The 14,770-nt window shown below is 46.8% G+C and overlaps 6 protein-coding genes across 7 annotated transcripts; 4 read left to right on the plus strand and 2 right to left on the minus strand.

The window, feature by feature from the left end:
• Positions 1–1,012: 1,012 nt before the first annotated feature.
• Positions 1,013–2,040, plus strand: ONS95_010616 (uncharacterized protein; the record flags this gene model as incomplete). The annotated part of the gene is made up of 3 exons (XM_058504226.1): positions 1,013–1,158; positions 1,578–1,913; positions 2,019–2,040. The coding sequence occupies 3 exons, from the start codon at positions 1,013–1,015 to the stop codon at positions 2,038–2,040; spliced, it is 504 nt and encodes a 167-aa protein (XP_058360939.1).
• A 651-nt stretch (positions 2,041–2,691) lies between these two features.
• Positions 2,692–6,050, minus strand: ONS95_010617 (uncharacterized protein). Of its 2 annotated transcripts, XM_058504228.1 has the most exons (4): positions 5,918–6,050; positions 4,596–5,640; positions 4,275–4,545; positions 2,692–4,224 (listed from the first exon to the last, which is right to left on the minus strand). In XM_058504228.1, the coding sequence occupies exons 2-4, from the start codon at positions 4,820–4,822 to the stop codon at positions 2,905–2,907; spliced, it is 1,818 nt and encodes a 605-aa protein (XP_058360941.1). In that variant the 5' UTR covers positions 4,823–5,640; positions 5,918–6,050; the 3' UTR covers positions 2,692–2,904. The 2 variants fall into 2 exon arrangements, with proteins under 2 accessions (XP_058360941.1, XP_058360940.1); XM_058504227.1 differs by lacking the exon at positions 5,918–6,050 and having other exon boundaries at positions 2,692–3,833; positions 3,882–4,545; positions 4,596–5,688.
• Positions 6,051–6,122: 72 nt separating this feature from the next.
• On the minus strand, positions 6,123–6,734 carry ONS95_010618 (uncharacterized protein; the record flags this gene model as incomplete). The annotated part of the gene is made up of 1 exon (XM_058504229.1): positions 6,123–6,734. The coding sequence occupies one exon, from the start codon at positions 6,732–6,734 to the stop codon at positions 6,123–6,125; it is 612 nt and encodes a 203-aa protein (XP_058360942.1).
• A 1,842-nt stretch (positions 6,735–8,576) lies between these two features.
• Positions 8,577–9,167, plus strand: ONS95_010619 (uncharacterized protein; the record flags this gene model as incomplete). Its single annotated transcript, XM_058504230.1, has 1 exon — positions 8,577–9,167. Exon 1 carries the CDS (start codon positions 8,820–8,822, stop codon positions 9,165–9,167), a length of 348 nt encoding a protein of 115 aa, XP_058360943.1. The 5' UTR covers positions 8,577–8,819.
• Positions 9,168–11,241: 2,074 nt separating this feature from the next.
• ONS95_010620 (uncharacterized protein) lies at positions 11,242–11,730 on the plus strand (the record flags this gene model as incomplete). The annotated part of the gene is made up of 2 exons (XM_058504231.1): positions 11,242–11,331; positions 11,383–11,730. The coding sequence occupies 2 exons, from the start codon at positions 11,242–11,244 to the stop codon at positions 11,728–11,730; spliced, it is 438 nt and encodes a 145-aa protein (XP_058360944.1).
• A 1,022-nt stretch (positions 11,731–12,752) lies between these two features.
• On the plus strand, positions 12,753–13,443 carry ONS95_010621 (uncharacterized protein; the record flags this gene model as incomplete). The annotated part of the gene is made up of 2 exons (XM_058504232.1): positions 12,753–12,842; positions 13,015–13,443. The coding sequence occupies 2 exons, from the start codon at positions 12,753–12,755 to the stop codon at positions 13,441–13,443; spliced, it is 519 nt and encodes a 172-aa protein (XP_058360945.1).
• Positions 13,444–14,770: the final 1,327 nt, after the last annotated feature.

Raw genomic sequence — 14,770 nt, forward strand, 5'->3', positions numbered from 1 at the left:
ATACGAGGTGGTAGAACTGGTGACAATCAGGGCATAGTGACGGGGGAGAGTTTGCTGGGCTGCTGGGTTGATGCAGTTCTATTCGATGTCAGCTGTTCTCGCGGCATTTGTGGCAGGGGAACCGCGTAAAGTGCGTGCAGCCAGCCTCAGCTACAGCGCATGCATGACGCTAAGCTACGCTGTGCTGCAGGGGCTGGATAACAAAAACAATCCTGGGAGCAACAAGCGGTGATGGCCAGCCAACGCAGTACAAAGCGGCGGTGTTGTTTATTCCTCTTTTGAAAATTAATGGATTGAGCAAAAGCAAACCCCTTCTTTGAATTTTCTAATTGGTGCTTGTGCCATTTGGAAAATCGTGGCCAGGGACCAAAGGAGGGACCTGCATGAAGCTCGATTGCCGCTATCTTGGTCTTGGGTGGCGATGAGTCGACCTACCGTCATTGCATGGGGACGAACCGCAAATCCGGGGAACTGGGTGGCTGGGCCCGCGACGTAAATTTACTGCGAGTATCCAGCCTTTTGTGACGACTTTTGGTGGTTAGAAAACTGCATATCAGAGCAGAGTGGAGCGACGTGTCGACTATGCAACGGCGGGGTAACCTTAAGTGCACAAGTGACTCATTGTTTTGAAATGCGAAAGATTTCCAGGTGTGCTGGAAATAATTGGCTGATATTCTTCAAGGTGTATCCGCTAGGCTCTTGATCGATTCTGATATGAAGTATTTGCGCTAAGCCGTTGTACGCGAAACCAAGACATCTGATGTAGCTGGCGAAAGTAGATTTTGCTGTGAATCTGGATGTATGCGACTTGGGTGAATAACACTCCCCGCCTGCGTAGTCGCTGTGAACAAGGCAAACCTCTTGACGCGATCTCCTTCTATCTTCCTCCAATCTGCCATCCCTCGTCATCGAAACACAACTTCCTCGCACAACCGATCTTTGCATAACTCAACCTCTACCTCCACTTCAACTCTACCTCTCCCATGAGACAAACCATTAACCCAAGTCCAAGATGCCTCCATCTCAGTGGGACCAGAAGGCTGACCGAGACTTGCTCCTTGCTATCATTGACGAGGGTGCGCTGAAGGGTATCGTCTGGCCAAAGATTGCTCTTGCTCTGCAAGCCAAGGGCTACACTTTCACTCATGAAGCTTGCCGGTTAGTAGATCTCCTCATATTCTCATCGTCACTATCATTCGATTCGAAGCTTCTCGTCAGCTATTCAAGCGTGTTGCTGCTCACTTCTTGAGGTCGAGGTCACCAACGCCAGCTTCGATCTCCTGGCCCCTTGCACACCAGCCTCTTCAGAGCCCAGCACTTCATCGTCAAGATGAGTGCATCTCCCCTTTCCCGACCACTGATCACAACCTCCTTATACCAAGCCTCGTCCACTTTGTTGTGAAGAGGAGCGTGACCTGGCTTCCTGCCTCTCACTTTCGATCCCAGCCTCATGTCAAACCCCCTTCTATCCCACAAGATCAAGCTCCAGCCCAAATTCATCGTCCCTGCCCCTCAACTTTCCCAATCCCCGTCATTCCCTTCCCCAAGAACGACTTTCATTGCTAAACAACCCCCAGCCAACATTTCCAAAAGATCCGCAAGCAATCCTCCGCCACCAACAACGCCAACGGTAACGGTACCTCGAACTCAACCCCCACCGCATCCCCTAAGAAGAAGGCCACTCCCCGCAAGACCCCCAAGGCCGCCGCCAACTACGGTGCCACCATGAACGACGACGATGACGACGAGGACCTCCCACCACCACCTTCCGCCAAGCGCAAGCGTGTCGTCAAGAAGGAGGAGAATGGTGTTGGTGGTGGTGTCGATGAAAATGAGCGAGGAAGCTACCAGTTCAAGATTGAGCAGTTGGGTGGTGCCGAGCATGCTCATGTCGTTGATCTGGAGCATGATGAGTGAGTTTCTTCTTCCCCTTGTCTCATCCTTTCATTAGCCCTAAATTGAGAGACAAATGACAGCTTCGGAGAACTGGTATGCTGACCATAATAAATTAATAATAGCTTGTATGACGATGAGGCCTGAGTTCCCCAAGGTCCTACTCAAGTCGGCGGATGGATGTGAGAACTCGAGATTGTGTCTCCTTCCGGGATTTTCTCTCAGCTGACGCATCTCACTTCATCGCTTCTCGACGTAACCTCCACTGGATACTTTCCCCATTCATCAGCACACATTGGCATCAGCATTGGTGCTGCTTTTCTGCATCGTTTGCTTTGACTACTGGCGTTTCCTTTCCTCGACACATTGAACTCTCATTATGGTAGTCCTCGATTTCTCTGGCGCGATGGTTTCCTTGATTCTTTGCCAAGATGGTGTGTTGGCATTGCAGCGTTGAGACATATGATTCATGCCTTTTTCTTAACGGATTTTTGGCATGATATGGTAATGACCTCCACCTTTACCTCCTCTTTTCTTCGGTAGCAACTTTGCAAGAAAACTTTCCAAAGCTGGGAGAAAGCGATGCATTTGTACATAGACAGTGGGGTAATGAATCAATGAACGAATGAAGACCGCCGCTTGGGCTTCTATTATGACCTCGGATGTGATGAACAGAAGCATTGGACCTCATGACAGGGTAACACTTTGGCAGATGGACAATATCTGTAGCACTTGCTGGGCTTGAAGTCACAACAAATGCAAGGACTCAACTAAGCATCAAAGTGTACTTTAGCAAGGTAAAATCAAACAATTCAAATCAATAAATAAAGCCAGCTTGGCATAAAATCTGCTGCTACAACATGTCCCGCAGCCTCTCGCTCGGATAAAACAACGCGAAAGACACAAGAACCAAAACTCCACTATTATGCAGCGACAATCTAACTCAAGTCTAAATGGTATCCAAATTGCTCCCAGTATGCTCCCATGTAAATGCCATCTAAATCGTGATGCTCAAAGCACATTCCCTCTATTCTGCTTTGTGTCGACCCGCACATCTCTCCAGAGACCAACCCACACAAATCCCCACATAAGGACAAATGTAGCTGCAATACACATTCTCATCTGTGCAACACTATACGCACCGATGATGGCATCTCTTACTTCCGAGCCACGAGGATAGCTCAGCTGCAACGCGAGATCCTCATAGATAGCAGTTGCATTTCCTTTCGCGTAGTCAGGCAATCGCTCAAGCAGAGCACCTGGGAGGGTGTTGGTCCAGATAGCTCCAGACACTGCACTTCCAAGTGCGCCCCCAACGGAAGCAAAGAGAGTGAGCAGGGCAAGGACCGCAGCGACGTGTTTGTGCTCGACGACAGCCATCACAGCCATCTGCTCGCAAATCACAATTGCGCCACCTGCCGTGGCGATGAAAACCTGTGCCATAACCACGTAGGCTATCGGTTGGTATGGCTGACGGAAGTATGCCAGCGTAATGCCTCCGACGAGTTCAAGAGGAACGGCAATCCAGGCGATCCATTTGAAACGTCCTGTGACACGGATCAATGCTCCTACCACCAAGCACATGATGGTGCCAACGACAGAGAAAATGTTGTTGATATAGCCAGCCTCTGAGATGGAGAGACCATTGACAACCTGAAGGTACGATGTGTAATATCCATCGTAGCAGAAGAATGCGATAAAGCGACTGGAGCAAAGAAGACATCCTCCAATTACGGTACGGTCGAGCAAAAGTCGATAGGGGATGAAGGGCTGGCTGGCATAAAATCGTTCCCAGATGCCAAAGACAATGAGAAGTACCAAGCCAAGTACTATCATCCATATAATTGAAGGGGAGGTCCAGTTATTTGATCCGTAGCCAGTTATCGAAAATGGAAGGAGGAAAAGTACCAGTCCTGCCGACAAGAAGAGGATTCCATGGACTATATTTCTTTCAGCAAAATTCAAGCGGACATGGATGACGGTCTTACCGTCGAATTCTTTGGTGTAGTGCAGCAAGCTCGCTCTCCAGCTGCGTCTGATCGGATCTTTGGCTAGCACACCAATCCGTTTCGCTTTCATCTGATTCATGAACAGCATGCTGCAGAATGGCGTAGCCAACAATGGGGTTAACACGGCGAATAAGGCAAAAGTTCCACGAAATCCAAGATTGTTGTAGGTGACCTCTGCGATGCCTGGACCAGCGAAAGTCGTGATGAGATATGGGGTCGAGGCAAGTGCAACGGCGAGGGCTCGGTTAGATAGCGAAGATATATCAGTAATAACAACTTGGAGAACGTAACTCATACCACCGAACCCGATGGCATGAAAGACCTGGTCTGATTAGTCAACCAGCCCGTATTGGGCCTTCTCGGAGTGCCTACCTGTGCCACAGCATAAGTCTCGACATTTCTGCAGACTGCCATGAGAAGAAGACCGGTCGTGCCAATCAAAGTCATGAAAGCAAATCCTTCGGCACGCCCCCAAATATCCAGCAGCTTCGCGATCGGCAGCGTCAGCACCCCACTCATTATCCCAGAAACTATTCCAATGACCGGTATGAGAGAGTGCGCCGAGAAATCGCTGACGACGTATGCCATAAGATTTTGTGTGACTTGGGTTTGTATCGCGTTGACGGCAATTATAAGTAGAATGCTGTACTTCTATTAGTACTTTGGCGGGGTTGCTCTTGCAGGGGGGCTTACAAGACGTAAGTCAACCTCAATGAACCCTTAGTCCACACGAGAGTGATGGCTTCCACAGTTTGTACACCTTCCTGGGCATCTGGATTTGGTTCATCCTGCAGGTTTTTATCGAAAACACTTCTGCTCTCTTCGTCGCTCAGTAAAGGTGTGTACTCCGATGTTGTGCCAGCCAGAGGTTTGCTGGTAGAGGCCATGTTCGCTGTAGTGAAGGGTTCCAGAACCCCCATGATGAGCAGATGTTGAGGATCAGTCAGCCACCAGCAGTCAAAATGTGCTCGCAGACTTCGAAATGCGGAATCGTGGGGGATGTTGCCGATATATGGGAAAGTGGATAGGAAAATTTGATCTAATCTAATCAGATCTCTGTCGAATCAACTCGTGGCGGGAACAGCCGACGTTCGGCCATCAGTGCACGGGGGTCAAGAGCCCATGTGCTGATGACAGGCCGTCGAGACCCATATTTGCTTGTTGGCTCGGAAGTATTGAAGCACAGAAGGGGATCAGGAAAGGATCAGATAGCAACCAGATAGGCTTTTGAAGTTATCAGATCATCTCGATAACTTTAATCCTGTTTCCGGCTCTTAGCAGATGTGCCACATCGCCCCACTCGGAGATCCGGTGTCGCAGTTGAGTTGTTCTTGTCCAATGGTGTATCTCGAAGGCACCGTCAACTACACCTTTCTTTGATTCTGACTGGACAGACATGATCCATTATAGATTTGCAGAACGTAATCGCGGCAGCGGCGGCGGATCATGCTGGATGGGGCCCGAGATGCTTCCTTTGTTGGGATCCTCGGCCGTGGCTAACCGTCGCTGGCAGGTGCTTAACATGCTGCGAAGGTATTGATGCTCGATAATAGAGCCGCAGTTATCTATTGTAACGTAAGCAATGAAAAGCCCGTGGCCAGTTCGCGGTGCCCATATCTCGAGGCTGATATTCGGAGACGAGCGACGATGCGTTGCTGGGCCCTCGCTCTGATCTTCCTAAGTCGTATGGAAAGTGCTGAACATGTGAACATCAGATGCAGATGCCAGTGGATAATGTCTGCCGTAAAGCGTCAGGACAAATGAATGTTGGATGGTGGAGTGGAGGCTATTTCGAGGTCGGTGTGCAGAGAGCGAAGGGCTCGAAAGATCGCCATGATTTATCCGGGGCCTTTCCAAAAACGGTTTAGACGCTCTCGCCAAAACTAACTCCTTGAACACACATTGTGACTTTTGTCAACAAGCTGGAAGCTTATGATTACAGTCTAAGCAGCAAAGAAGGACATGGGGGATTTCCATCTTGGACCAGCTTTTGAGGCAATTTCAAATAGACTCACCACACAGCAACGCCAACCTTTTTCATTCTGTAGGCAAGTCTAAGAATAGAACCGAAAGAAGAAAGCTACTCGTGGACCACTAGCAACATAAATTCAAGAGAGTTTCAAGAAAGCATGAAAATTGAACAATGAATTCTTTCCAATCCCCAATTACGTGCATATATATAGTTGAAAACCCTTTACTAGGTCGACTCTAATCAACATTTTATGCCCCAGAGGCTGACAGCCCGGTTTCTTGTCCCAGAAGTTGATCTGCAGAGATGCTTCTGTATTCTGCCGTATCTTTGTGCACCTCTGTAGCCGCCGTGGCCGCTTTCTCTTCCATCGAGACACCATCGATTGAGCCATTTGACTCAGCAAGCTCGGGCGTCGCTGACGGTGACCTTTCGAGCATTTCAACATCCGAAGTCGTCCACTGATTGTGCACTAGACAGGCTTGAACACCACAGAAGCCAGATGAGTGGACTTCCATGATCAAGTGCTGTTTGTACGCTCGGAGGATGTCGCAGTTGAAGCTGACGTTGGATGCCGCCAGGGTTGCCAGCTCCCGTATGTCACCCTTACTCCAAGAAGAGAATGTCTCGGCCATGAAGTGGTTGACAATGAAGTTCCTCATATGAATGGACAAAACAGGCAGTCGGTACAGATAGTCAACCTCACTCTCCCGTGGGAGCCAATTACCTTGCCAGAAAGGAGACCGACAGGTCTGATATCGGCTCAAAGTCTCTTCTGCCAAGGCTGGAATGGCAAATCTTCGAGCCAAAACATGTAAGATGCACCATTCGGATACATCTTCATCCCGCTCAAGACCTTCCATGTCCAATGTTCGCAGTTGTTCTCTGTTCAACCATCGAATGAGCTGGGGGAAAACTCGTGCTTCGTAAGCCGGAAGATTGACGAAAAACTCTGTCGTGCTTGTGTTTTCATATGACCACGGTCCTTCATTTCCTGCTTGGAAGGCCCGAAGCGTATCTTGTGACTCGATACTGTTGGTAAGATGATAATCGGCGTGGCTGAAGTGTCTATCCCCGACTAGGATTCGCAGGGTTTCAATTGTGGGAAGTCTTCACAAAAGTCAGCAGATGAACCTCCTACACCAAATTCAATTTTCCAACTCGCTCTTCTGGGAATGTATCCATAATGATAGAGTTGAGGACAGTTGAACTTCTTTGTGTGGATGGCTTCGTGTCTGAAGCGGACTAGTTGTGGGTACAATGACCAGACCCTGTGAAAATTGACGGTGATAAAAGGATATATTTGGGAAGTGGTCTTTAAGATGAAGTGTTTGGATCCAGTACCTGAGCATACAGGAGTATGAGGCTCTCCTGGGCTATGGTGTTGAAGGTCTCGGCGTTCTGTATGAGCGTAGCGGCCAAATTATTACTTGATTTGTCAAGGGCCCTTACAGTTGATGGCAATTTCAGTTACGCTTTAATAACCATCTGCTTTCTCCAGGGTAGTATATGTATTAAGCCGTAGAGATCTAAAATTCTATTTGTGTACGAGGTAACGAGGAAGTATCATAATAGTAAGTGAGGTCAAACTAGTGGTCATTGGCACATTGCCAAGTCTGATGCCTTTGTACCATTCCGGTCGAATCTCACCCTATCGTTTTACATCATAGCAAAGCACTGTTGCATCTGACCAAAAATCCAAGACTGAAACATTATTCTGGCACAGGGTATGTAGTTTATTATCTCCAAAGTGTAAGCAAGCGACGGTGCATAGGAGAATGGGTGTCGGGAACGGGCATGGTGGACTGACTTTTTTTCAAAAGTAGGCACGCATTTGGCCTTCCAATCAAGTCCCATACCTTGTGCTTGAACTTGCTTATAGACTTCTACCACTGCTGTGGAGTTTATTCCTTGAGAAACTATTGGTTATCTTTCTAAGCATCAAATACATGTATTAAGAGATAGATCTATAAAAATATTACCACCTACATCTAGATCTCCAATAACTAGAATTAGAAGATAGTACTTGCAAATCTTATCCCATTTACGTCCACCACACTTTATATGTACCATGAAGTTCTCCTAACTTAACTTGTTGATATTTACCGAGGCGGGCGTGACGGCCCAGGTCTCGTGTGCCTGAGGACAGACCAGGGGACGGAAAAAGCACCTCGGGGGCCATGCAAACTTGATAACTGATTAAAGTCGAAACCGGATTTGATTTATGACCATTTCTCTCCGGGGATCAGTTGACGACCCTTGTGGAAGTTATGCAAGCTAAGCCACTGGCGGAGAGTCTCAAAGCTGTGTAAGGGTCCAAATCACATCCAGGCTCCTCTGGACTCGTAAGTTCCAGAAAACGCTTTTGATTACACGTATAACTGTTCGCTTCCGCCCTTATTCCCACTGAAATTCCTGTAATCTTTGATCTCAGAAGCAACTGAACACCACAAAAGTTCAAGTCAAGCGGACTTGTGATCCTCTACCTCAACGCTTTTGAGTGAAAAAAGACCTTCATTACTTCATATCTACAAAGTTAATGTCAGCTATAGATTTGTACTTCTTAGCTAATACTAATCAGGTCATATATAGCTATCCCAGAACCCTACAACGTCTACAAAATGCCATCTCCATCCAAGCTTGCAGCAGCCACGACAGCAGAAGCGAAACTGTTCCAGACAATTCTAATGAACATCGAACACAAACCAAGTCTAGCTTCTCCATAATCTAGTCCATTTTTGTTAAGCCCTATAAATACTGATATTTGCTATTTACAGGTTGACTGGAACTTCATTGCGCTGGCCTGTGGCTATAAAGATGCTAAATCTGCCCAGGAGCGTTTCCGACAGATCCGTATTCGACTTAATGCCAGAGTTTACGTCGATAGTAAGAAGTCAATTACAACACCGTCCAAGACCGCAGCGAAGAGAAAGGATTCATCGACTAAGATGACCCCATCTCCTTCTCCGAAGATGCCGAAGGTTGACGACGATGAAAAGAAAATGTCTGTCAGAAGACATTCGGCGCTTGCCATCCACACCGCTTGGACACCTACAAATCATCCTGATAGGGAGATTCATTCCAGAAGCAACGCATCAACATCTTCCGCAGCTGGAGACTCCGACGAATGTCTCGCTAAGGACTATCTAAGTCACACTGGGGTGTCGGCTGTTGTCAGGAGAGAGCCTACTCCTAAGGGCTCGGATGATGAGGATGCGTACAAGGAGGAGTGGGAAGATACTAGCTTGGATGATGATGAGTTTGAAGGAGATGACGAAGATTCCCTTGTTCTGTGATTTATTCACCGAATTCGTGCTGGATCACTTGGCAGTATCATTATTTTCTAGAGTGAAGGTGGTTCAGAAAGTTCCAATCAATTATCATCTTTTATCAGTCTTGATTCCGTGCGATCTCTGATGTAATCTAAATCACTGCAATTCTCGTCTTTGAAGAATTTGACATGCATATATCGCGACATTGAACTATGGACAGAGACTGGACCGTGACTTGTTTTCATTTGCTTCCACACACCAATGAACTCCTACTTTGTTCATCCCTACTCTTAATAGATAATATATCTCACACTCGACGAAGCTTCCATTGTTATCAACTCATTTCCTGCGTGTCGCAGCTTTTCGACCTAAAAACAAACTCTGATAAAAGCAGCGAGCAGGTACAGCTACATCGAGGAGAAACTTCCGAGGCTAATCCGCCTTTTAAAGCACGCATCTTCTGCACTAAAAATGACTTGCAACTAAACATTTTAAAATAAGTTACAGATACATAGTATCATTTGGTATAGACTTTATCCGGAGCTGTAACGTGCCGATGCAGATATTCGCGGAATGAGTCACTTGAGATTATCGAGAAGGAATCTTGACTCTCATTAATCTCTAAAGCGTTTACATGCATCCGTTATCCAATCGCATTCATAGACAGCAGGAAGGGGGACCTGGATGACTTGGCCGGAAGCCGTGAAGCTATCCCGAAATGTGCTGCACTGCTCCTGACCGGCTGCACATCGTTCAGCTGCTAATGAAGATATAGGATGACGTTGATTAAAGCAGCATATCATACAAATAGCTTGACTGAAGCTTAGAGAACCCGGAAAAGTGCCTTTGCAGGCGATATGGAGCTGCATGTAATATTTATTAAGCTGTCAATTTTCAGTATGCTTATCGGATACTGACTTTTCACTTGAGGTCTAAGTGGCGAGAGCGATGATATTGTAAGGAAACAATTGCAAACAACGTGAGTGTGCCTTCGCAATGTGTATAGCCGAGATACAGAACGAGGGAGACAAAGACAAGGTAAATAAAAAAAATGAAGATTAGGACTAGTAGCATGGATTCACGTCAACAAGGCATGCCGTCTCGTCGCCACACCTAATAAAGATCACAAAATATTCCATAGATCCCTGGACCGTGCCGTATCAATAACCTGTCGTGATCGTTCCGACTTAGGATTCGGAGTAACCTTGCCCAATCTCACATCTTCAGATGTAGTGAAGGAGGGTCAGCGGGCTGCTTCCGTCTCTTTCAAAAATCCAACAAGTGACAGAGATAAGCAAAAAGCAAACCCGCTTTCCCAGGCTATATCCAAGAAGTTCCCTTCCAAAAATATGTCATCAGGCTGCAAGTATCCAGGCACGATGATCCTTCTCAAAGGAAAATTACCACCCGCAGGGTAGGTGAAAAGTACGAACCGACTTTCTGGTCTCATCGACAAAAATGAGGGGCTCAATCAAGAGGGGTAGGCGGTAACCTGCAGATATGCAGGGTTTGTCATGTAAAAGGGATCACATCGGCTAGGTAACCCGCTACATCAGGCAGACTTGACGCGGCCGTTATCTCGAATGATGCCCCGGCACTACTGCGAAGTGATGTTCACGACGTCAGTGGGTCTAGAACAATACTCGGTCCGTGCTAGCTGAATTTTTCCTTGTACTTCGCGACAAACAGGGAATATTTGCATGCAATCTGCATCTGGATGTTTGTTTTTGCTACAGGCATCCTAAGCGAGGGGTGTCGGGTTGTGCTTAATCCTTGCTTCCGTGTAGCATATCCCAGACAACGACTTCACTAAGTCTTATACCATTCTTAGAATTTGAAAGCTCACATCGGAGCAATCACTGTTGGATACTGCTATCCGCAGAACTGGGCAAACGTGCTGGTCACTGAATGCAGTTTCTGTTGGTTGGTGTACTACGCCTGTATGGATTGTCTTGTCTTGATATCTAGAGCAACATAGCCGAAGATATATAAATATGAAGCTGAGCAAAACTTTCCCGCATTTCCAATATTCAACTATTCAGCCCATATCGTCACACAGATAATCTACATCGCTCATCTCCCAAAGTCACAAAGCAAAATGCCTGAAGTCAATACCAGCACCAAGGCTGGCCCAACCCAGCTATCATTCTTCCAGGCCATTTTCACCAACATGAAGGAAACTCCTGATGTAAGTGAGACCAAGCGACTATGTTATGGAGTTCTAAATTGTGATGATCAGGTGGACTGGGCTGTTGTGGCAGCAACAGCTGGCTACAACTCCCCAAGCACCGCTCGCTTTCGCTTCGGACAGATCCGACGAGAACTCCTCAAGAAAGACGGATCAGCAGAGCCGAAGTCTCCCTCGAAGCCGCGTGTAAAGAAAGAGACTCTCAAGAACGAGATTGGTAGTGGCACAAATCTGTCTCCTTCCAAGGTTGCAAAGTCTATTCCAATGAGGGGAAGGAGCAAGAGCGTGGGAGTCAACTTTGGACGTGGAAACAAGGGTAACGTGGTGATGGAAGAAATTGCTGGGGAAGATGAAGAAACAGAGAGAGCCGACGATGCTGCTGACGAGATGGAATGGTGAGATCATCACGAGTTGATCTTAGTTGGGGGGCAGGGGCAGGCAGGAGGGCCAAGGGGACATCGGAAAACAACTAATTTGGTGCAATACAATAAATGAAAATTAGTCACTGATCAACAAACATATTTCACTCCAAATCAAACCTGATACATGTCGTTGAATTGTGGTCTAGGAAACCCTATGGTTGACGATTTGAAGAGCTTCGGTGTGACATCGCTAAACCTACAGGGCAGTGCGCCCTGAAAATTACCCCGCACTTAACCGAAATCTTGGGAATGCCCTAAACTTCAGCACAAACACCATAACTAGATGCCCCAGAATGACACCTTAAGAGTTGTTGTGCATTCATGTTGCTGTAAGCATAAATTATCTTGTATACATTTGGAACGATTGCTGGAGCTTAGAGAATCTCGGCATTGCTTGAAAAATGCTGGAGTGCTGACACAAAGCCTCTCCTGAAGGAATTCTGAGCTCTTGGCTAGCGATGAGATGTTCAGCAAAAAACTGGTCACCTCTAAGACCTATAAAAAGGAAATCTAGGTTAGAAAAAATAGATTCACTCGAACAACAAGTTTCATGGCTGCCTGAAACATCTTTAGCATACATGAAGCATTTGCAACGAGGTTCGGAGCTAGCTTTGCACAATAGCCGAGCTTTCTCTCTGAACTTTAGCTACTGGTGAATAGTTCTACCTCCATTTCCATCTTGCAACCTGCTTTCTCTACAATTCAACAACTCAAAAACACTTCGGCAGCGATTCTACCACACAGCACTTTCGATCTTGTAGCGCAATCACAAACACCCTCAAACGTAAGTAGATACAACTCATGTCTCCACCCCTCAGCACTGTTTGGAGTATTCGATCTCGATCTCGATCTCGATCTCCTCCTTTGTCATCAGGTGAACTCCAGTTTAACCTTTACATAGATTGAAATTCCAACAAAGTTTCATCATCATTACAAATCTGGCAACGTAGTCTCTCCGTTCTATAAAACCCCATCATCTATGCTAACCACTGTGGTAGAATGGCTGACACCAAGACTCCTCGTGCTCCCACTGATAAGGAGGCTTTCTTCTTTCTCACCATCATGCAATGTATGACCAACAAGCCAGAGGTGAGTAGTGCAATTCTCTTCATCTCGCAGTCACCACCACCGAGACCATCTCGTCTGGAATCATCCAGATCGAAACGTCTCCTATCATCATGCTCAGCTTTCCCCTATGAGTTCAGATTTTATCTCATCTTCAATTTCGTATCATGAATACATTCTCTAACGAGTCCAATAGGTTGACTGGAACATGGTTGCCACCCGTGCCGGTTACTCCAATGCCAACTGCGCCAAAGTTCGTTTCGGACAAATCAAGAAGGCCATCGGCTACAAGGAAGATGGATCCCACCCACCAACCACCACCCCCACCAAAGGCCGTGGCAAGAAGGATACCAACGTCGGTTCCGGAACCAACACAACTCCCACCAAGGTCACCAAGCCTCGTGCTCCTCGCAAGCCCAAGGTAACCAAGGCTAAGGTCAAGGCTGAGCCAGGCACCCAAGCTGAGGTCGAGGAAGAAGATGAGAAGTTCGTCGACGCTGAAGCTGGCGAAGTCGCCGAGGAGGAAGCCGATGCTTACACCTTCGACAACGCTCTTCACGAGCAGCTCTACAACAACTACCAGCAGTACCAGAATGGTCATCATGAAGATGAGGAGGAGATCTGAATGTTTACAATTCTGGAGTCTCCATCTCTTTGAGTAAGCCAACTGCGCAGACAGACTCATTGTAAATACTAATCCACGATCTAGCTTGATCGATTCAATGGCATTGATACGGAACTGGGGTCTCGAAGCAGATATCAATGACTTCTGTTGGTATAAATATGTTTCTAGGGTGGAATCTTTTCTTTCTTTTCTGCTTCCACGGGTGTTTGCGACTGATCTGAGGATCACAGTATGGGAATGATCTGGGCAGGCGTGGTCTGCATTTCTCGAGGCAGCTAATTCTGAAAAAAAATGAACAAATGGTCAGCAGCAACCATCACGTATTTTTCTTGCTTGAAAACCACCCTTTCTATGAGACCATGCTCGTGAATGTGAATATCAAACTCACGATGAAGCTTGGCAGCTTCCGCCAGCCAGTACCAGCGCCACATCATGTGACATTGAGCTAGCCACAGTTAAGCGAATGTAAACAGCAGGTCTGAACTGTATCCAGGTGCGACCAGAAAGACAAAATATCATCACGCGACGGCAGGATTGCGAAAATTGCTCTAGTGATGAGATTAAGCTGGCTGATTGTGCTGTTTTGCAGGATTGTCTGGCCTTGAATGCAAGCGGATGTGGCTGCAGTCTCCAAGGATGCTGCAAACAAACATCGCAGAATTTTTGAGTACTTTAGCCGACGGTCCTTCCAATATTCAGATCGGGATGTGAATACAGCTTGCTTTTTGTGTCAAGAAACTTCATTCATCTTACGGAACCACGGAACTTTTGTACTGATCGCCTGTGGGATGATTTTCGATGGTTGAACATGGTGCAAGAGTTGTGGAAAACATGGAAATACCAACACTTTTCATCTAATTTCCAGGATCAATGTAAAGAACCTGCTGGATCGCCGCAATATCTGCAAGAATTCCCATTCATTGTAGAGTCGGGACGGAATATGGTCATGGAAGGAACAGCGTATCGTTCGTCGGCGCAGAAAGAAAAACAATGAAACGCTTCCCCATGAGCGTTTGGAGGAGGGAGAAATCGCAATGCAGTGTTCTGTTGAGTCCATAGGATGGTACCTGTCCCACATTAAGTGTTGCAGTGGCATTGATGCGTATTGGAGTTAATTTTTCATGCAAGTGCACATGCGATAAATTCATTCAAAGAGAAGGAGTTGATACGAGCTTTGCTGGACATGGATTGAAGCCAAGAGATGACGGATAAGCTCTACTAACTACAATCAACATCAAGACAATGTTAAGCATACTAAGATCAGTGTTTGAGCTTTGGTCTGGGTTTAAAAATCAAATCATTGAGGTAATCAAGCACAGAGGACGCT

Source organism: Cadophora gregata (assembly GCF_030347475.1).
Source record: "Cadophora gregata isolate MNR1 chromosome Unknown scaffold_4, whole genome shotgun sequence".
Lineage (NCBI taxonomy): Eukaryota > Fungi > Ascomycota > Leotiomycetes > Helotiales > Ploettnerulaceae > Cadophora > Cadophora gregata.